Below are 23,328 nucleotides of genomic sequence, written 5' to 3' on the forward strand. Positions count from 1 at the left end.
TGCACACTGCTTTACTCCTTACTGTTTTGCTCACAGTATCTGCGCAGAGAAGCTAGATAGAAATACTTTGCTGGAAGGCTGCAGTGTAATCCTCCTACACTGCTTAGAATTTGGAACAATTACACACAAGAACCCCAATACAGAGACAGAGAATATTGGTTGCTTCCTAAAGCAGATGGGCATAACTCACCCACCCTGCTTTAAGCTGCCTCTTTCTAGATTGACTCTGATCACTTACTTCCCTAAAGAGTCCCCTAGCCTGCAAGCAGAAACCTCCACACATATTCTCTTAAAGTGCTAGCTTGCAATTCCAAAACAGACCTTAATACACCACACTTATGGGACAAGTAGAGAGACACTTAACATTGTTTTTCTTGGCTCTGTGATCAGTTAGGTTGAGGAAAGCCTCCTTTTGTTCTATTTATTTACAGGGTTTTGAGGTTTCTTTTTAAGTATTACATTTTTCATAGGGTTTATGGAACTGGCTTTCGTACAATATTTTTAAAACTGTATACCAACATTCCTGTAGGACCATAGAGCAGTAGAATTTGCAGCCAGATATGTCACTGCTGGAAGGAGAATTTGGCACTGTAATTTGCATGATCTTCAGTGCTATGACCCTATTAAAATAGGAAGAGTGTCTTCCAGTTGTCCCCAGGAATAGTTATGCCACTGTTGCATGACCATAAAGTTCAGAATCCAATACATTCAACAGTATTTGTATTTACTAATGCCCATCTTCAGCCTACATCACCCCAGCTACTTGCTCATGTCCACTTCATCCATCTGGTTCAAAACATTCTTTTCTCCTTTGTCTACCGCTGATCCTAACTTCTCACATTCTGTGATGCATTTACCAACTCCCAGATGGCTCCAGCTTGTCTCTGAGACTACCCAGTTACCCCAGACATCCTATAAAGCTAACTGCCCCCACCCCCAGTTTCCTCCACCCCATGCCCACAGACCTAAACCCTCAGCAATCCCCAATCGTTGAGTTTGCCCTTATCTTCTCCCTTCCTGGACATTCTCACAAACCCATCTTATTCCAGCTTCTCCAGCTCTTCAATACAATAATCAAAGTAATATCAAAGGTAATTTGGTCTAACTTTATTCTGTTCTCTTCTGGGAAGATTGTATTTATCAAATATTAATCCTTAATACAGATCCTAGTTGAATGAGTTATACTGTTGGTAGTGACAATACCATTGAAATCAGTTTAAAATTCATAATAATTTATATCATTACTTCTGTTACTGAAAGCCAACGAATATAAACTATGTCTAAAACTAAAACTAAAAATAACTATGTTTTAAAATAATAAAACAGTCATGTTCTCACACATACACAGACATTTCTGGATTGTAAACCTTAAATAAATGTACTGAATGATTTTTAAGCTATTTACTAATTTTTCTTGAAAATCACCTGTTGGGTGTAATCACAGACAATTTATTAACCACCCTTAATATTTTAGTTTTCTATATTCAAGGTATTTTCGTGTTTTTTTTAAAAACAGCTGCAACCTCTTTAGTATTATTAAGACTTATTACTCTTATTTTTGGGTAAGATTCTATCTCTGTTTTTCTTTGAGCTACTGAGAGCTTTGATTGGTATCAGGTCATTTAAAATACTTAACCCTCTGTGTGTTGCACTATATCTATGTATTATAAATATGTTCATTATATTTTATTCAGCATGTAGGCTATTCTCAGATAGCAGGGGATTTATGTTTATTGCAAATAATGAGAACTGAGAGTTCAGGATCTCAGAGTATTGAATAATCACCTTCTTGGTATCATTTTTCTATGTAGGTTATCACCTTGTGATGGGGCATGCTCCCCATACTCACCATGATGGGGTAAACATAGGCCAGATGGGCCAAGTAACCCATTAGTCTGCAAACAGGGCCAGTGGGGATTTAGGCTGAGAGGAGAGCCCTAATTAAGGGACGCACACCTGTCCAAGAACAGGTGGGGTGTCTATAAAACCAAGAAGAAAAGGAGTACTTGTGGCACCTTAGAGACTAACCAATTTATCTGAGCATGAGCTTTCGTGAGCTACAGCTCACTTCATCGGAACTTCATGTTCATGTTCATGATCCGATGAAGTGAGCTGTAGCTCACGAAAGCTTATGCTCAAATAAATTGGTTAGTCTCTAAGGTGCCACAAGTACTCCTTTTCTTTTTGCGAATACAGACTAACACGGCTGTTACTCTGAAACCTATAAAACCAAGGAAGCTGCAGGGAGGAAGGCTGCAATTTTTCTCCCTGGGACAAGGGCGAGAAAGGGGTGGGGATTACTAAGGAAGAGTTTGTCTAGCAGATCCAGGAGACAGGGGTTTGGCTAGAAGAGTGGAGAATGCAAGCCTGGGGCAGGCCAGGTAGGAAGCACTCCAGGGAGTGGCAGGAAGGCTCATGGTAGTACAGACCTTAGCTGTTGGTGCCTGTGGGCTGGAAACCAGTGTAGGGATGGGTCTGGGTTCCCCAACCAGCCACTGACAAAGCCCTGGCTGGGATGATTTAATTGGGGATTGGTCCTGCTTTGAGCAGGGGGTTGGACTAGATGACCTCCTGAGGTCCCTTCCAACCCTGATATTCTATGATTCTATGAATGAGTGGCACAATCTGGGAAGTGAACTTTGAAGACTGTCTGGGATAGTTTGTTCTAGTCATTGAGGGAGTGGCACAGACAGGGCAGTGGACTTAAGGACGGCCTGGGCTGGTGTGGAAGACATTGAGAGTATCTCCGAAAGGGGAGGACTATTGTGACTTGGCCACAGGGCTAAGCCATGAAGACAAGGCATAGCAGCTCCTGAAGAGCAAGAGGTGGGCCGCGGAGCAAGTGAGTGAGGTAATGAGACGAGGGTGTTGGGATGGCAGAGTTAACCCCCAGATGCAGCCAGAAGGAGGTGCTGTGGTGGTGAGTAGAGGTCCCCGTGACACATCTGTATAACACAATATCAATATTTTTCATATTTTTGGTGGTTGTCACACTGAAAGCTGCTGTTCAGCTCTGAATTCTCCGGCTCTGTTGACAGTTGGTTTCATATGCTCAAGTTCAAATGTTCAGGGTGATGCTTTACTCATGTTCTCATTCTGGTCTTACAATGGGCCTAACATTTGTGAAGTAAAGAGTGAGGGGGTTCAAAACTGTCTGGTTTTCACAGCTACTTTACGGGACAGCCAGTCTGAGAGTTTCTCAGTTGCTTGATCTCTTGTAAGGAAAGTAAAGGGCTGAAGCGGGTAGGGATTGTTATCCCATTTTGGGGGATGCACTTGGCTTATTAGGTTTTGTCTGAGAACAGGGTTCTGATGACTCAACATAGAAAACATGCTTCCTGTGTCATATTTAAAATGTTCTAAGACAAAAGATATGATGTGCTCCATCGTTTGTGCCTGGTGACCAGGCACATCCACCTAGTTAAAAATCATAACGCATTTTTGCTTATCTGTCATTCTCTCCTGGATATAGACCATTTGGATGGTGGCAGTTCCTTGTATCCCAGCCCTTTCTCTGACATGGCACGGTACAGTGTTCACGGATCCAGTCTTCTTATCAGAAATTGCTTTCTCCTTTGGATAATACAGGCCTAAGATCCATAGTGACACATCCTCTTTACAGTGGCTGATCAAAAAGTACATTCATGGGAAGTCATCAATTATTTATTTTTAAAATGCTGTTTTTGAAACCGAAGTAAAAGCCTCTCCCTTATCAGTGGCTCTTTAATACAGAAGTTTGAGTCTAAACAACTTTACTTTATACAACATCTCTGTGGAGCATATCATTTGATTACTGCTCTGATTAGACACACTAACCCTGTCTCCGACCTCCTGGCACAAGGTTCGCAAAAAGAAAAGGAGTACTTGTGGCACCTTAGAGACTAACGAATTTATTTGAGCATGAGCTTTCATGAGCTACAGCTCACTTCATCAGATGTTTACCGTGGAAACTGCAGCAGACTTTATATACACACAGAGAATATGAAACAATACCTCCTCCCACCCCACTGTCCTGCTGGTAATAGCTTATCTAAAGTGATCAACAGGTGGGCCATTTCCAGCACAAATCCAGGTTTTCTCACCCTCCACCCCCCACACAAATTCACTCTCCTGCTGGTGCTAGCCCATCCAAAGTGACAACTCTTTGCATAATCAAGTCGGGCTATTTCCTGCATAGATCAAGGTTTTCTCACATCCCCCCCACCCCCATACACACACAAACTCACTCTCCTGCTGGTAATAGCTCATCTAAACTGACCACTCTCCAAGTTTAAATCCAAGTTAAACCAGAACATCTGGGGGGGGGGGGGGTAGGAAAAAACAAGAAGAAACAGGCTACCTTGCATAATGACTTAGCCACTCCCAGTCTCTATTTAAGCCTAAATTAATAGTATCCAATTTGCAAATGAATTCCAATTCAGCAGTTTCTCGCTGGAGTCTGGATTTGAAGTTTTTTTGTTTTAAGATAGCGACCTTCATGTCTGTGATTGCGTGACCAGAGAGATTGAAGTGTTCTCCGACTGGTTTATGAATGTTATAATTCTTGACATCTGATTTGTGTCCATTTATTCTTTTACGTAGAGACTGTCCAGTTTGACCAATGTACATGGCAGAGGGGCATTGCTGGCACATGATGGCATATATCACATTGGTGGATGTGCAGGTGAACGAGCCTCTGATAGTGTGGCTGATGTTATTAGGCCCTGTGATGGTGTCCCCTGAATAGATATGTGGGCACAATTGGCAACGGGCTTTGTTGCAAGGATAAGTTCCTGGGTTAGTGGTTCTGTTGTGTGGTATGTGGTTGTTGGTGAGTATTTGCTTCAGGTTGCGGGGCTGTCTGTAGGCAAGGACTGGCCTGTCTCCCAAGACTTGTGAGAGTGTTGGGTCATCCTTTAGGATAGGTTGTAGATCCTTAATAATGCGTTGGAGGGGTTTTAGTTGGGGGCTGAAGGTGACCGCTAGTGGCGTTCTGTTATTTTCTTTGTTAGGCCTGTCCTGTAGTAGGTAACTTCTGGGAACTCTTCTGGCTCTATCAATCTGTTTCTTTACTTCTGCAGGTGGGTATTGTAGTTGTAAGAAAGCTTGACAGAGATCTTGTAGGTGTTTGTCTCTGTCTGAGGGGTTGGAGCAAATGCGGTTGTATCGCAGAGCTTGGCTGTAGACGATGGATCGTGTGGTGTGGTCAGGGTGAAAGCTGGAGGCATGCAGGTAGGAATAGCGGTCAGTAGGTTTCCGGTATAGGGTGGTGTTTATGTGGCCATTGTTTATTAGCACTGTAGTGTCCAGGAAGTGGATCTCTTGTGTGGACTGGACCAGGCTGAGGTTGGTGGTGGGATGGAAATTGTTGAAATCGTGGTGGAATTCCTCAAGGGCTTTTTTTCCATGGGTCCAGATGATGAAGATGTCATCAATATAGCGCAAGTAGAGTAGGGGCTTTAGGGGACGAGAGCTGAGGAAGCATTGTTCTAAATCAGCCATAAAAATGTTGGCATACTGTGGGGCCATGCGGGTACCCATAGCAGTGCCGCTGATCTGAAGGTATACATTATCCCCAAATGTGAAATAGTTATGAGTAAGGACAAAGTCACAAAGTTGTTTCATTTACCTTTGAAACTCATAACAGCATGTAGCTCCTGATTAAGTATTGTTCATTGTTTATGGCTTTATAAGTTGCACTGCTGTGCTCTCCACAAGCTGATCCCCTCCTTTCCTCCCTCTTTCCTTCCACCATCTTTTCTTTGCCTGCATCCCCAGATCCAGCCCCCATATTCAGTTCTCTATTCCCTACAGCTTTCACTCTGGATTCAGCCTTCATGAGATTTAGGCTTCTCTGCAGCCAGCTCCAGATTCATCTTCCCAAGAGTCACCATTTCACATATCCATCCCCCCACCCCCACCCCCACCCCGATTCATCCCCCTCTCCATTACCTCCAGATTCAGCCCCAAGTCCCTTTGTCCGTTCAGTTTCCCAGCCCTAATGTTTTCTCCCATCCCCTGGGCAGCACTGCACAAATCTCTCCCTGGAAGACCAGCTGAGTAGCAGGAAGAGGGGAAACAGATTCTTAAGCTCCTCTAGCTGCACTTCTCACAAGCAGCCAGAAACAACAGCCGCAGGAGGTCAGACTAGATGATCATAATGGTCCCTTCTGACCTTAATATCTATGACTCCCAGCTCTGAAGAACAGGGGGGTGAGGGGTTATTTTTTTTTTTTTTTTTTTGTGGGGTGGTGGTTATAAACCTTTTATAAAGTTTACTACATTGTCCATTGCTCTCTTTCCACATGGAAATGAAATATACCCACTGTCAATTAGGAGTAGTACTCCATGGAATCCATCCTCTACATGGTACCAAGTCACTGGAATGCCATTGTCCTCCAATCTTTTCTTATACAACAGGCCATCATCCCTGACCACATCATACTCGCAGGTCAAGATGAAAGTCTCTGGGAGGTGGTGAACAATGGCATCTTCAGCTAATAGTGGGGAAAAGGTTGTCTCAAAAACTAGTTTGGCCAAAGTATGAAGTTCTTCTGAATATGAAGCAGATGCAGGTGGTTTGTAGCCTCTGATCTTAAATTCCATGGGGATATTGTCTGGACTCAGCCATTTGCTAAACTTCAGTTTCAAATCCTCATGCACATGGGAACCTTCTAGGATACCTTTCATCAGTGACAAGTCCTTATTGAGATACTGCATACCAAGCGTGAGGGTCCGTTTCTTTAACAAGAGGGGGACTGAACCGTTTTGCTGATATGAAGGCAAATTAAAGTCCACAGCTTGGAGAAACGGATAGAGCAAGATCTGGGCTCGTGCCTTTGGGAGGTCTGTTCTATTCACCAGGGCTTGGCAAACAGCAGCTGCAAGCGTACCACCGCTGCTGTCCCCGCAGATGATAATACGGGTGGGATCCACTCCATAGTCTTCTGCGGTCCTCATAAAGTGTACCGCGGCAGTGAGACAGTCCCAGAACTGGGTTGGATATGGATGCTCAGGAGCCAAACGATACCTAAAATATCAATGACAGCGTTTTAATGTCATCAGATCTATGGGAAGTGTCATCTTCTCTTTCAAGTACCTTTTAAAGTTAGAAAACATATATGTTTATTATTACCTATGTATATGTTTAAAATGCTGCTTTGTAGAATAGCTTCAGGAGTTACCCCCCCCCCTTTTAATTATGTTTTAGACAACTGTAGACACATCACCTGACTCTGTGAGGTACTGAAATATTCTGGAGTATGTACCAGTAATCGGCCTTCCTGCTTTTAGGTTTGCAATGAAGTCTAATACCTCCCTGAGCACATATGTGAGAATAGAGATTTCTAAAATAAACACTGAAAGTGATAAAGATTTACTATTTTTTGTGTCAGGAATTATTTATAAAGGGAGCCAAGTGGCGCTAAGGGTTCCACATGGGTGTTCGCTCAATTCTGCTAGCCCAGGATTTAGGGAACAGGTAGTGCAATTTTGAATATAATTCAAGGGAAACAACTTTTTATCCCAATTCCTTTTCTCTTAAAAAAAGGAGATACAATTTCCCTTAAAGAAACACACAATATCAGGAAACATAAAACCATTAATCCACAAATGCACCACACAGGGTGTAGTCAGCAACAATCTGTATTCATTTTAACAGCGCCACGAATATGGATGGTTGACATATACACAGAAGGGTTGGAATATACAGATTAATATTCATTGTGGTTATGTCTTTTTATTAGCAATTTATGATGCACTCTCAATTAGCCAAAGGTCTTAGAACACCGAACACATTTGTTAATCAGGGAAGCTAGTCAGACAGTCTATTGAGTACAGACCGCAAAGTCTTTTGCTTGCTTTTTTCTCTGATTATCCTGCAGCAGTCATCTTCTATCAGGTTTGTCAGGTTATCAGGATTAAAACAATTTAGCTAGAGATCTTTAGTTACAACATGATGAATGCTGATGAATTGAAGCATTTAGGGAGGCCACTTTCCTCATTCATTACAAAGACATAATTTCCCTGAAAATCCCAGTGATCCATAACAGGGTCATGTGCTTTGACTTTAGCATTTGGGAGATAACTAGCAGGGAGGTTTTTAAAGGTCTGTTCTATCTGTAAACAGTTTTTCAATAGGTAAGGGACAGCAGATGGCCCTCTGGAATATGTAGGATAATTCCTGGGTTTGGTAGATCAATAACATTTCTTCCTGTGCGCTGCAAATGGCTTCCTCTTACAGCTCTTTGCATCGGCTCTCAGCGGAGAGGACCACGTTTTAAATAAAAGGGGGTTGGATAACTGCAACTCAAATCATTCAGACTGTTACCCAATTCATTTTAAAATGTATGTTTTTGAAAACAGCCTCCAAGCTTGAGTTTTTAATAGTGGATGCCAACATATACAGATGTCATTTAGGTGCGTATCAGGGCAGTGGCTGTTTGTTAGCTGATAACTAACACTGGAACAAAGCCCTTCACAAAATAACGGTCAGTGCTGGGGGATGGAAGGGAAGGCACAACTTCCCTTCCCTCCCCCACGCACGACCCTTCTTATCAGCCCTACACAGAAGCATTCTATAGTACTTGCAATGAGCCCCCCAATCAGCAGACCCTTGTATATCTTCTCCCTTGCTCCCAATTCTGCTGTAGTCTCTGTGGAGAGACACAACGGCATGCTTTGCAGTGGGTTATAGGAGGGGCTTGAGGACTCATTTGCCGAAGCTGCTCCCCTTCTCCTAGGCCTCTGTGGTACACAGCTATGAAGCTGCTGCCTAGAAGAATATTTCCATTAGCTGGATGAATCCAAATTGGCAGGGCCTGATGAAATTCATCCTAGGGTACTTCAGGAACTAGCTGAAGCAATCTTGGAACTCTTTGAGAACTCATGGAAGACAGGTGAGGTCCCAGAGGAATGGAGAAGGCAAACATACTACCTATCTTTTTAAAAGGGGAACAAGGAGGACCTGAGGAATTATAGACCAGTCAGCCTAACTTTGGTACCTGGAAAGACACTGGAACAAATTATTAAACAAACAATTTGTAAGCACCTAGAGAAAAACAAACAGTTCTAAGGAATAGCCAGCACAGATTTGTCAAAGACCAATTATGCCAAACCAACCTAACTTCCTTCTTTGACCAGGCTACTGGCCTGCTTGGCGGGGGAGCGTGGGAAGCAGTAGCATGATGTATCTTGATTTTAGTAAAGCTTTTGACGCAGTCTCACATTCTCATAAGCAAGCAGGGAAACGTGGTCTAGATTAAATTACTATAAGGTGGGTGCACAACTGGTTGAAAGACTACTCAAAGAGTAGTTATCAATACTTTGCTGTCCAACTGGGAGGGCGTATCTAGAGGGGTCCAGCAGGGGTCAGTTGTGGGTCCAGTACTAGTCAATATTTTCATGAATGAGTTAGGTAATGAAGTGGAGAGTAGGCTTATAAAATTTGCAGATTATTTCAAGCTTGTCAGGGTTGCAAGCACTTTGGAAGAAAAAATATAGAGTTCAAAATGACCTTGACAAATTGAAGGATTGGTCTGAATTCAACAAGATGAAATTCAATCAAGATATGTGCAAAGTAGGAAGGAAAACTCAAATGCACAACTACAAAATGGGGAATATCTGGCTAGGTGGTAGTAACACTGCAAAGGCTCTAGGTGTTACAGTGGATCACAAATTGAGCATGAGTCAACAATATGATGCAGTTGTGAAAAAGGCTAACATCATTCTGGGCTCTATTAACAGCAGTGTTATATGTAAGACAAGGAAAGTCATTGTCCATCTCTACGCAGCACTGGAGAGGTCTTAGCTGGAGTACTGTGTCCGGTTCTGGGCATCACACTTTAGGAAAGATGTGGACAAATTGGAGAGAATCCAGAGAGGCAACAAAAATGATAAATGGTTGAGAAAATAGAAACCTATGAAAGCTTAAGAAAACTAATCAAGTTTAGACTTGAGAGAATAAGACTGAGGTGGGAACCTGATAAGTCTTCAAATATGTTAAGGACTGTTATAACAGGGATGGCAATCAATTGTCCTGTGTCCACTGAAGGCAGGACAAGACGTAATGGGTGGAATGTGCCAGAAGGAAGACTTAGTTTAGATATTAGAAAAAACTTTCTAACTACAAAGATAGTTAAATACTGGAATAGCTTCCACAGGAGGTTGTGGAATCCCCATCACTGGAGGTTTTTAAGAACACACTGGGCAAACACCTGTCAGGGATGGTCTTGGTCCTGCCTTGGTGCAGGGAGCTACACTTGGTGGCTTCTCAAGGTCCCTTCTAGCCCTACATTTCTATGATTCCATCATTCTATAGCTAATGCACTGCAATAACAGCCATCCTAAGGATTGATCTGGCTGTATAATGACAGGTGAGAGTAAGGTATGTGCAGTCCCCTTCCTCTACATTAGAGGGGTCAGGATTTGACCCACTATCTATAAAAATGATGCTATGTATTAAAATATTTAAAGGGGTTTTTTTCTTTGTTTGGTCTGATCTTTTAGGCTCCATAACAGACTTATTGCAAGTCTACTCCAAAGAACTCAACAAGAGGGCATAGCGTAGAGTGCAAAACTATATCCATCCATATGTTCCTTTTGTTGAACCACTTTCTGAAAGAGCAGGCTGATAGGGACATCTCATGGACATACACACCTGGAAGCTGACACATTGTAAATGATTCCCACATAATGCAACTGAAATAAAATCACTTACCCAACACACACAACCACTGAGTCACTTCCACGGGCAATAAAACGGCATACTCTTTCATACATGCCTGCAACACAAACATTCTCAATGGAGTTGTATTAATATCTTCAAGATATTCAATTCTATATCCTTACACAATGAGAAGAAAATTCAGATGGGTGTTCATTTTTGATGAGGGACTCATGATCTTACAGGAGGATTAGGGGGTTTTATGTGACTTGGAATTCTACTCATCCCTGGTTTACTAATCCAGAGAAAGTCTTAGTGTGTTCAGTATGTGGCAAAAGGGCCTCTCACGTTTTTCACTGGGAGTTGTGTGCATTGGGGCGGAAGTATCCAAACACCGTACTCAAAATATTCCTCAATGCCTCTTTGAGTGAGTCAAGGTGTGAAAGTAACATCACTTAAAAGAAAGAGTCAGACTTTCTGGAATCTGTATCTCCTTCATACTAATAAGCCTGCATTGGATTTCTCCTGCCCTTGGCCTTGACACTACTAGATTTTGTGAGGGGCGTGGCACAGGGATGAACTCTCCCACCATTTTGTTAACATCTGTGGGAGCCCTAGTGCAGACAGGACACCAAAGTTGATTCACATTTCTACCTTCACGTTATGTAAACCAGCCCTGTGGGAGGTTGGACAAAGACACCACTGCTGGCATTAGCAGGGCCACATCAAGGGTAATGCAATGGAGGGATTTTCTTAAGGGGCAAGTGTGTTATTTTCTTTCATACACACACACAGAACTACCTCAGACCTCACCACTTTCCACTGCAAGGGCACGATGCATTTTTTTTAAACCTTGTCTCTACTAGTATAAACACACAACACATGCCTATATATACACATATATAAAATAAATATTATCTTAATTTTTTTAATTGTTCATGCAGCTTTTTCCCTGTGGTAAGGAAGAACCACGCATGACAGACACCAGGAACATTGTATAATACACATCTGGAAGGGGCTTACATTGCCACAGTGATGAGCAACAGATAAGAACCAGAATAGAATATAGTAAAAAAGCAGTAATGTGTAGAACGAAGAAAGGGAGGGGAAGGGAAACTTGCAAGGGAAAGAGAGTGAAAAGGAGTGCTGTAAAAGAGTCAATAACGAGTGTGGGATATAGAATGAATGATGAGGCAGGAAGGGAGGGATGATGGAATGAAATGGTAACTGGAATGGTAGGGTGGAGATAATAGAAAGAAGGAGAGAAACGGTGTGCAAGAGACTGCATCCACAGATTTTTACATCTGAGGTAAGGCCGTCATTTGTTCCACGTATGGAAAACAAATGAAAAGGAACATTGTCTGGGGGCTAGTTCCACGGAGATGTAGTAATTGTCCCTTCCACAGGTGCTCAGAATAGACCAGGTCTTTATTCCAAAAGCTACAACATCTTAGCACAGATCTTAGGAAATGTCTCTGCTGTCTATTTATCCGAAAAAAAAGAAAGATGATGGAATAGCGCAAATTGGATATTGGAAGGGAAGATAGGTGCATCTCAATTGCACATTCAGGAATTGAGCAGCTTTGTTAGCCAAATCCTCTGAGGCATCACCTGTCACAGGGCTTAAAACTTGCACCAAGGAAGCATATAATGACAAAATGGGCTACCCCTTCCAAAGGGATTATTGTAGCTCACAGGAATAATAGACATCTGATGAGGACATCTGTAAAGTTGCTAGCTGTTTTAATACCTCCCTCTGCAGACAGGACTAGAGCTGAGGAAATAATTGTTTGTTTGTTTTTCAAGTCAGTGGCTGAACTGAAAACGACAAATAATATTTTGTTTTGGTTCATCCCAAAACCTACATTTTTCTTTTTAATGATTTGAGGTTTTCTTTTAGTTTTTGGGTGCCTTTGCTTTATTTAAATCTAGTTACATTTCCAATCAAAACTTTGTTTCAAACCAAAAGGTCAAAACATATCATTTAGAAACTGTTGAAACAAAACTTTGACTTTAGTTTCTGCGAAAAAGTTTTTTTTTTTTTATTCACTGAATTCACTCCCAATTCAAGAATAGTTTTGGAAAACCCCAAACTGCATTTTTCTTTGAATAAACTATGCTTCTGAAAAAATTCACCCCACTCTAATTACAGCATCCAACACTCAGCGTGCATATAGGCCAAGATTTCCCAAAGAGAACAGTGATCTTGGATGCCTCAATTTTTGCCCAATGTGAGATGCCTTTAAAGGGCCCTGATTTATTCAAAGGGTGGGTACTTGGCATCTACTGAAGTCTGAATACCTTATGATGTCTCAGATTGGGCAACCAAAAATATGTCTAAGGGATTATTATTATCGTGGGAGATTTTTCAGAGGCATAAAGGACATTTCAGTGCTATAATAATTAACAAAGTTCAGTATTCAGAGGAACAGACGTGTTAGTCTGTATTCGCAAAAAGAAAAGGAGTACTTGTGGCACCTTAGAGACTAACCAATTTATTTGAGCATGAGCTTTCGTGAGCTACAGCTCACTTCATCAGATGTTTACCGTGGAAACTGCAGCAGACTTTATATACACACAGAGAATATGAAACAATACCTCCTCCCACCCCACTGTCCTGCTGGTAATAGCTTATCTAAAGTGATCAGCAGGTGGGCCATTTCCAGATCTCAAAGACTTCCAGCCTGGGAGCAGTTTGCCTAGCAGTGGCCAAAGCTCCAATTTTTCTGTCTCCAATAGCAACAATTAAAGGGAAAAGTAAAGTAATTCTCATGAATGGTCAGAGAACAGAAATCCAAGGAAAAGTACAAATTTTCGTCGAAGGGAATGCTCAGCGGCATAATGCTGGAAAGTCTGACTAAAAATATGTAACTTTTAAGTTTGGTTATCATTCTTAATTTATTTTTTAAATTCTTAATTGCAGTAGTTCTTAATTATCATGTAAGAACTATCATAATAGAAGGAACATCAAATTTATCATAGTTCTTAATTTCTTTAAAATTCTTACCTATGCTTCCAAACTGGCCAATTCCTCCATGAAGGTAAAGGACTCCTCTCCTTTGGCCAGCAGATGACGCTTTCGGATGGTAAACCCTCACTGACACCTTTGCAAACTTCAAGTCCTCGACGAAGAGATTAGCATTCTTCCATGGGGGTATTCCATACAAGAAGGTCCTGATGAAGTAAACCTCCTTGCAGATTCGCAGTTTCTCAAAAATCCTTGCCTATTTATAGGGAGACAGAGACCAAAAATTAGTTTACAGTTCCCTGTCAATGTGCTTCAGCCATATCCTGGAGAGTGAACAGGAAATTGTCTCCAGAACCAATTCAAATTTTGGGGTCTGTGCTGGTGCTGCCATCAAAGGGCCCCGTTGTGAGGGTAACGTGGTCACTTCTTTATTCTGAAGTAGATTCAGACAACCAACTTGTTTCACATGTGCTACCAATTACCCTGCATCTCATTACAACTGTTTGATTACTAATAACTCTGACTGGCTTTGAACTGGTAACCTACAGCAAAGTTGAAATGCTTCTTCTCCCACTCCCAATCTTTTCTAAAACTGGGCAGGAGCAGACAGGGATATTTCCTGTTGTCCGAGGCACACAGGGTATGTCTCTTCGACAGTCAGCGGGTGTGACTGCCACTCAAGCGGACATAGCCAAGCAATCTTTAATCTAACTATTTTGAATCCTCGAACCGTGAAGCTGTGGCCATGCAAGGCTCAGCGTGGGCTAGCCCAGCGAGGAATTTCCCAGGGTTCCATGGGGGGGTTGTGCAGGCTGCATTGAAGCTTGAGCTTTTGCAGCTTTGCTGTTCTGTAACCCAAGATAGCCAGATTAAAACTAGCCCAGGTATCTCCACTGGAGCTGCAGTCACATCCTGTTACTGTAGGATAGATATAACCACAGCAACCCCTGATGTCATAGAATCCTAGAATCCTAGAATCTCAGGGTTGGAAGGGACCCCTGAAGGTCATCTAGTCCCACCCCCTGCTTGAAGCAGGACCAATTCCCAGTTAATCTAGATCTAGTGATCTAGACAAGGATAGAGTGGCTTCAGTACTGTGCTAGATGACTTCAGACTCATCAAGAGTTTATTAGGCTGGCTAATCTCAGCTCAAACTACTGTGAACATAAAGAAAATCTCCTTCACATTGCCCTGCAGAGCCCCAGGCGCCAACCTCACAAGTTATGTGACATGTTCTTCACAGTCAGCACTAAAGTGACTAATTGCTTCTGGTTAGCAACAACAAAGTATTGTTATAGCAGACGTCATCAGGTGGTGCTGTTCCACATTGTCTTCCGAGTTCTCTCTTAGAGAGTGAACAAGTTTTTAGTCTTGGAAGAAACTCATGTGTTGTTGCCAGTTCTTGGTTATACCAGGTTCAGTGAGTAGAAGCTGTCAGAACGGCAGGAGAGTTTTGCTTTCTGCCTTAGTCTCTGATTATAGTCCATTCTTAAGGTAGATTTTACTCTCTGAGAAGCAGGCATTTGTGTTGGGCTGAGATTCCTGAAAGAGGGGATTGCCTGCATCTCTATTCCAGGACTGATAAATGTGTAAAAGCAAGTTACAGTTAGAATATATCTGTACTCCGTATCATTGACTTTTTTCCCTTCACTGGGGAGCTGACCTGTAAGGTCACAAAATCTGCTACCACCTGGTAGTGAGGTGACAGTGCTTGTCAGAAGAGGGATGTCAGGATTGGAAGAAGGGGCAACAAACCTGATTTACTTTTTACAGCGTGTTAAAGGCTGTAGTCAAGAAGCCTTTTACAATTCAGCAACAACTTTATTAAACCAACACACTTATGAACATTTTCTTATAAGCAAATAGATGGTGTGCTTTAAATTAACTATCTACATACAGTGACAAAGTTTCTCCTCTGCCTTGGTGGGTCCTGGGCTTTTGGGTGGATTTGCTCGCCTCAGAGGTTCACGGCAGCCCTCAGTTTGGCCACTTCTGCTAGAGGCTCAAACCTGCCATCCACTCAGCTAACCTCGTCACTGGCCAGCATGGGGGAAATGGAGAACAATCCCCGCAGTCTCTGTTGTCCCACCTAGTGGGTCAGGAACAGGCCAGATCCCTTTCCAAATTAGATCTTCCCTTCTGGTGTTGCTTACAGACCAGGTCAACTCCTCCTGTGTCCGATCAGGAGTTCAGGGGATGGGGGGAACCCAGGCCCACCCTCTACACTGGGCTCCAGGCCAGGGCCGTGTAGATAGTAGCGGTCTACAATGTCCCCTGTATCAGCTGCGTGACAAATATAGCTACAGCTACAATTCCCTGTGCTACTTCCCCATGGCCTCCTCCCAGCACCTTCTTTATCCTCACCGCAGGATCTTCCTCCTGAAGCCTGATCACACTCGTACGCCTCAGTCCTCCAGTAGCATGCCTTCTCACTCCCTGCTCCTTGCACACACACCCCACTAACTGATGGGAGGTCCTTTTTAAACTAGGTGTCTTGATTAGTCTGCCTGCTATAATTGATTCTAGTATGTTCTTAATTGGCTCCAGGTGGCTTAATTAGCTTGCCTGTCTTAATTGGTTCTAGCAGGTTCCTGATTGCTCTAGGGCAGCCCCTGCTCTGGTCACTCAGGGAACAGAAAACTATTGATCCAGTGGCCAGTATATTTGCCTTCGACCAGACTCCTGTACCCCACTGGTCTGGGTCTGTCACAATACACAGTTCACATTACGTAACAAAATAACAGCAGCAAGGAAGTAAAAAACAGAGCTACCTTCCAGTTTGTGCCATCTACTTCTCCATTTGCTGATATGGAGCAATTTGTCACTACCACAATTACCATACTTAGCTGTAACCCATAAGGATGCCGGCCGCCGACTTGGAAATGTTGAAATAAGTGTAACACAGAGAGCTTCCAGAGGGGAGTATAAGCTGTCATCAAGTCTTAGCATGCTAAAAGCATGATCTAGTATCTTGATATCTGCATGTAAATGGCCTATCTTCATCCATTTTAATTCCTAAATTAGTAACTTCTGAGCTTGGCATGGTTTTGAATGTGTCACTTGCTGCAACACCTAATAAAAAAACACATGCAATTTTCTGGTGATGCTGACAGCAACAATCTCTGTCTTGCCAATAGGTATGGCGAGGGGAGGTGTAGTCTCAAATTTCATAAGAATTGCAAGCTTGCATTAAAAAAAGCTGACAAGTCAATTTTGACTCATTTCACAAGTTTGTCCTGCTCATAGATTCCTCCCACAAACAACACAAATGGTGTAGCATGCAATCAACAGTAGACGCTCAAGCTGAAACAGTGAAAACCAGATCCCATTGGCAACAATAGGCTGTGGTGGAGGTTTGCATCCCTATGGAGGAAGGGTTACGGTTGTGCTTCGTAGTCTGTGGTGTACAGTAGCTCTAGTGATAAGATGTGTATCTGTGGGTAGAAGGGAATATGTACTCTTAGCTCATTTAACTTTTCATATCCTTGCTTTGGTGGTTTTGGTCTTTGTTATGGCATGTGTGGTGGCAACCTTAGCACTCTCTCTCTCTCTCTCACACACACACACACACACACACATTTTGTGTATGAATTTCCTGGGTCTCTGAAATGTGGAGCAGTTGATGTCACACTTACATATTGGGGAAGTGGGTAGGATTCAGAGTTTTGGGAGTAGTGGTGGTTATGGGAGTAGAACCTGGATTACGCTGCGGGTAGGACCTAGAAAAGGATTAAGCAAAGGAGGAAGGTGTATGCGCGTGGACCATCTAGTTGTGCTGGGGAAAGGGGGCAGAGCTTCTCCTGGCATGGCTCAGGGGCCCTTTCCACTGAAGCACAGTTCCAGAGGCCCCTCATATACTCCCTTCCACTGATCTGCCTCCCTCTTCTCGCCAGCCCCCGTCCCTAATCTCTCCCTATGGAACACTGAGCAGAGAATGTGTGTGAAGTTTTAAATACTGTGAATATTATTGTATCAACAGACAGCTCCCCAGTTTCCATAGCCCTGCTCCCTATCCAGCTTCACTCCTGTGACCATCAGCCAGTCCCCATCTTCTGCTTTAAGATACAGTCTGGCACTTTCTGTCTCTTTCCCCCTGTCCTTTGTTGACTGCAAAGCCACCACTGTCCAGCCCTTTTTTTCTTATCAGTTAAATCTTAGCTTGTAAAAAAAAGCTAAAGCACAGACCAGTTTTCCTATTTATTCATGTATTTTTATTCACACGAGTCATAACTGTTTCCATATATGTCCCTATGAATGCTAGGTTTCAGAGTAACAGCCGTGTTAGTCTGTATTCGCAAAAAGAAAAGGAGTACTTGTGGCACCTTAGAGACTAACCAATTTATTTGAGCATAAGCTTTCGTGAGCTACAGCTCACTTCATCGGATGCATACTGTGGAAAGTTTAGAAGATCTTATTATATACACACAAAGCATGAAAAAATACCTCCTCCCACCCCACCCTCCTGCTGGTAATAGCTTATCTAAAGTGATCACTCTCCTTACAATGTGTATGATAATCAAGTTGGGCCATTTCCAGCACAAATCCAGGTTTTCTCCCCTCCCCTCCCCCCCCCCCCCCAAACTCACTCTCCTGCTGGTAATAGCTTATCTAAAGTGACCACTCTCCTTACATTGTGTATGATAATCAAGGTGGGCCATTTCCAGCACAAATCCAGGGTTTAACAAGAACGTCTGGGGGGTGGGGGGGAACAAGGGGAAATAGGCTACCTTGCATAATGACTAAGCCACTCCCAGTCTCTATTCAAGCCTAAGTTAATTGTATCCAATTTGCAAATGAATTCCAATTCAGCAGTTTCTCGCTGGAGTCTGGATTTGAAGTTTTTTTGTTGTAAAATAGCGACTTTCATGTCTGTAATCGCGTGACCAGAGAGATTGAAGTGTTCTCCAACTGGTTTATGAATGTTATAATTCTTGACATCTGATTTGTGTCCATTTACTCTTTTACGTAGAGACTGTCCAGTTTGACCAATGTACATGGCAGAGGGGCATTGCTGGCACATGATGGCATATATCACATTGGTGGATGTGCAGGTGAACGAGCCTCTGATAGTGTGGCTGATGTTATTAGGCCCTGTGATGGTGTCCTCTGAATAGATATGTGGGCACAGTTGGCAATGGGCTTTGTTGCAAGGATAGGTTCCTGGGTTAGTGGTTCTGTTGTGTGGTATGTCGTTGCTGGTGAGTATTTGCTTCAGGTTGGGGGGCTGTCTGTAGGCAAGGACTGGCCTGTCTCTCAAGATTTGTGAGAGTGTTGGGTCATTCTTCAGGTTAGGTTGTAGATCCTTAATAATGCGTTGGAGGGGTTTTAGTTGGGGGCTGAAGGTGACGGCTAGTGGCGTTCTGTTATTTTCTTTGTTAGGCCTGTCCTGTAGTAGGTGACTTCTGGGAACACTTCTGGCTCTATCAATCTGTTTCTTCACTTCCGCAGGTGGGTATTGTAGTTGTAAGAATGCTTGATAGAGATCTTGTAGGTGTCTGTCTCTGTCTGAGGGGTTGGAGCAAATGCGGTTGTATCGCAGAGCTTGGCTGTAGACGATGGATCGTGTGGTGTGGTCAGGGTGAAAGCTGGAGGCATGTAGGTAGGAATAGCGGTCAGTAGGTTTCCGGTATTAGCACTGTAGTGTCCAGGAAGTGGATCTCTTGTGTGGACTGGACCAGGCTGAGGTTGATGGTGGGATGGAAATTGTTGAAATCATGGTGGAATTCCTCAAAGGCTTCTTTTCCATGGGTCCAGATGATGAAGATGTCATCAATATAGCGCAAGTAGAGTAGGGGCGTTAGGTGACAAGAGTTGAGGAAGCGTTGTTCTAAATCAGCCATAAAAATGTTGGTATACTGTGGGGCCATGCGGGTACCCATAGCAGTGCCGCTGATCTGAAGGTATACATTGTCCCAAATGTAAAATAGTTATGGGTAAGGACAAAGTCACAAAGTTCAGCCACCAGGCTAGCCGTGACATTATTGGGGATAGTGTTCTTGACGTCTTGTAGTCCATCTTTGTGTGGAATGTTGGTGTAGAGGGCTTCTACATCCATAGTGGCCAGGATGGTGTTATCGGGAAGATCACCGATGGATTGTAGTTTCCTCAGGAAGCCAGTGGTGTCTCGAAGGTAGCTGGGAGTGCTGGTAGTGTAGGGCCTGAGGAGGGAGTCTACATAGCCAGACAATCCTGCTGTCAGGGTGCCAATGCCTGAGATGATGGGGCGCCCAGGATTTCCAGGTTTATGGATCTTGGGTAGTAGATAGAATATCCCAGGTCGGGGTTCCAGGGGTGTGTCTGTGCGGATTTGATCTTGTGCTTTTTCAGGGAATTTCTTGAGCAAATGCTGTAGTTGCTTTTGGTAACTCTCAGTGGGATCAGAGGGTAATGGCTTGTAGAAAGTGGTGTTGGAGAACTGCCGAGCAGCCTCTTGTTCATATTCCGACCTATTCATGATGACAACAGCACCTCCTTTGTCAGCCTGGCCCAACTTGATTATCATACACATTGTAAGGAGAGTGATCACTTTAGATAAGCTATTACCAGCAGGAGAGTGGGGTGGGAGGAGGTATTTTTCCATGCTTTGTGTGTATATAATAAGATCTTCCACAGTATGCATCCGATGAAGTGAGCTGTAGCTCACAAAAGCTTATGCTCAAATAAATGGGTTAGTCTCTAAGGTGCCACAAGTACTCCTTTTCTTTCTTCCTATGAATTCTGAATATTTTCCTCATCGGCTGTTTGAATTATTTGCTATATTTGTATGGCTGTACAGACGGATGCTCCAGCGTCTGAGCTGTTATTTAAAAAGATAAGTTTTTCAGGGCTGCTAAGATAACTTGAAAAATGTGAACCAAGAGTAGCTGAACGGTGGGAGTCTGTGGGCAGCCTGAAACACTAGCTCGGAGAGGCACCTGCTGCCTGTTATTTTAACAGAGGCACCCAGTTACTGTGTGGGCAGGACATGGCTGTAGAGGGACCGTGGTGGGAGTTATGCAGCTGTAGGAAGAACTGGAAGAGGGGCTGTTGGTGGCAGGGCAGGGGAGAGGGCAGAGTGGAAGACGCTCATGGAGGGGGAAGCCCATGCAAACTCATAGCCCTGCTCAGCTCATGTTCTCTTTCCAGACAAATGATTCACCAAACGTTAATCTGATGTTCCCGTACATCTCTGGACCCACAACACCCTTCCCTGAGCTTCCCATCCCACGTGGCCCTGTTGCCCCATGTCCACTCCTAGGCCGGGGGGACAATAAGGGGGCCGATTGTTTTTAAGTGTATATTTCAAAATTTGGAGAGTGGCTTGTCTGAGAGATGGGTGTGAGTGAAGCTTGGTGCTTTTGGGGAGCCGTATTTTTAGCTTAGAAAGGTTCAAAAAAGAAGGGTGAGGTTCCTCAGGCCACATTTCTTAAAGGGACCATTTAAAATTAATTTTAGGGCAAGTCTACACTTCAGGCTGGAGGGAGTGGTTCCCAGCACAAGGAGACATTCTGGGATTGTTTAGCCTGCAGAAGAGAAGAGCGAGGGGGGATTTGATAGCTGCTTTCAACTACCTGAAAGGGGGTTCCAAAGAGGATGGAGCTCGGCTGTTCTCAGTGGTGGCAGTTGACAGAACAAGGAGCAATGGTCTCAAGTTGCAGTGATGGAGGTTTAGGTTGGATATTAGGAAAAACGTTTTCACTAGGAGGGTGGTGAAGCACTGGAATGGGTTACCTAGGGAGGTGGCGGAATCTCCTTCATTAGAAGTTTTTAAGGTCAAGCTTGACAAAGCCCTGGCTGGGATGATTTAGTTGGGGATTGGTCCTGCTTTGAGCAGGGGGTTGGACTAGATGACCTCCTGAGGTCCCTTCCAACCCTGATATTCTATGATTCTATGGGTCTTTGGCTAGCTCTCCTTGAGCTGGTGTGCTAAAACTAGAGAGGTTGGGCTAGCCACCCCAAGTACGGGCCGAGGGTCTCCAAGAGGTCTTGTAGTTTGTGTCACTGCGGCTCCGTTCTATCTGTAGCGTGCTATCTTGAGAGCTAGCGCAGGTATGTCAATTAAGGATTTCCTTGAAAATCCTCAGAAAAGTCAATGCTGACTCAGATGATGTGCTGTGACTTTGGCAAAGATACACTGTATTCGTCACACCCACAAAAAGAGGTGGTTGAATCCCTGCTTTAAAAACACAACATAAGCTTCCCTGTGGAGTCACAGCGAGCAGCTCCCTACTACTGCTTTTAAACAGAACTCTCTTAATAGAAGGATTCAGACCATGCCTAGCTCCTGAGCCTACGTAAATTGATGCAACGCCATTGACTTCAATCTTAGTTCTTGCCTCATTTTAACACTTCATATGTATACATATTTTCACAGACACACTGTAGTCTTCCTTACACCTTGGACTGAAGAACAGCAAGTTGTACTGCCCACACTTGAAATCTTTCTACTGCATTTGCATAAGCAACAGGTTTCCCAGCCCTGTGCAGAGCTCCTACCTAGCACTGATTTTATCACTCTTTGTACTTTTTCTAAAAAGACTTTTGCCTAAACACGAAGAAATAATTCTCCCTCGGAGCTACCCGTGAGTGATGCTGCCTGGTGCTTTCTTCTCTTTACCTCCAAGAACTAATCCAGTTGACAGGGATCTTGTGCCAACTCTTTACAATACATTTAAATGGAAATCAAACCCGAGTTTCAAACAAGGTACACTCACCAGACCAAATACAAAGTTCACGACGTAATGAATAAAGTAAAGCTTTATGCGCTGATCCACTTCTCGAGGGATTTCAGCCTTTGGATGTTCATAGTAAAATGCCAATGCCACCAACAGGATAAAAGCAACAAGAAAAATTGCTACTGTGAATTCCATTTCACGGTGCTCAAAAGGATGGAACTAGGAACTGACTGCTCTCCTGCAGTTGTCTCCACAGCTAAAATCTTCAGTGGCAGGATCAAAAAATCCCTCCACACCCCATCCTCCTCCTCTTGGAAATACTCATAGGTAGGTGAAGATCTCACCACTCAGGAAGTATTAATTAAAAAAAGGTGAGGCTTGCATAAATTATTGTTTCATATTAGTAGATATATATATTCTATATGTGTTTTCCTACTGTGCCTATCGTTATTGGATTAGTGCTTCTCTTGGCAAAGATATATTAGCTCTAACAAGAGACCTGAGATTTGTCTTCTCTCTCATATTGCAATAGCAGGAGGATTTTTCAGAACCTCATTTCACTGATCTTGCATTTCTGTTCTTCTCTTCTCTCTTCCAGTCCTGGGAGCTGGCAGTCTGATTTCTTATGCATTTTGCAACAATTTTATGGGAAAGCCAAGACGTGTTATGTTTTCCTCAGATACAATCAGGCTTCTGTTATTCTTCAACTCCTGTGGGAAATTGCTTTACAGCTGCCTTCAAGAGCACTCACAATTAGGTACTTTCTTACCTGTTTTGTCTTGTCTCTGATTGTGCAACCACTCCCTACTCCACCAATGATACCAATCTCAGTGGCCCATTTGTCAGCTTCATTGACAAATTTCTCTGCCCTGTCTTCCATGCTGCCCAATTCACATGAAACACTGATTTTTAAGGCCAGGACCTTCTCCTGCAAATCTCTCCTCAAGACCCACCTCTGCCAAGGCGCCTATAAGCAGTGATGACAGGTTTCAGAGTAACAGCCGTGTTAGTCTGTATTCGCAAAAAGAAAAGGAGGACTTGTGGCACCTTAGAGACTAACCAAT

At 43.3% G+C, this 23,328-nt stretch overlaps 1 protein-coding gene across 1 annotated transcript; it reads right to left on the minus strand.

Moving 5' to 3' along the window:
* Positions 1-6,116: 6,116 nt before the first annotated feature.
* LOC125624355 (arylacetamide deacetylase-like 4) lies at positions 6,117-22,459 on the minus strand. Its single transcript, XM_048824957.2, has 4 exons — positions 22,304-22,459; positions 13,650-13,866; positions 10,697-10,760; positions 6,117-7,009 (listed from the first exon to the last, which is right to left on the minus strand). Exons 1-4 carry the CDS (start codon positions 22,457-22,459, stop codon positions 6,235-6,237), a joined length of 1,212 nt encoding a protein of 403 aa, XP_048680914.2. The 3' UTR covers positions 6,117-6,234.
* Positions 22,460-23,328: the final 869 nt, after the last annotated feature.

The sequence above is a fragment of the Caretta caretta genome, chromosome 18, assembly GCF_965140235.1.
Source record: "Caretta caretta isolate rCarCar2 chromosome 18, rCarCar1.hap1, whole genome shotgun sequence".
In the NCBI taxonomy this organism is placed as follows: Eukaryota; Metazoa; Chordata; order Testudines; family Cheloniidae; genus Caretta; species Caretta caretta.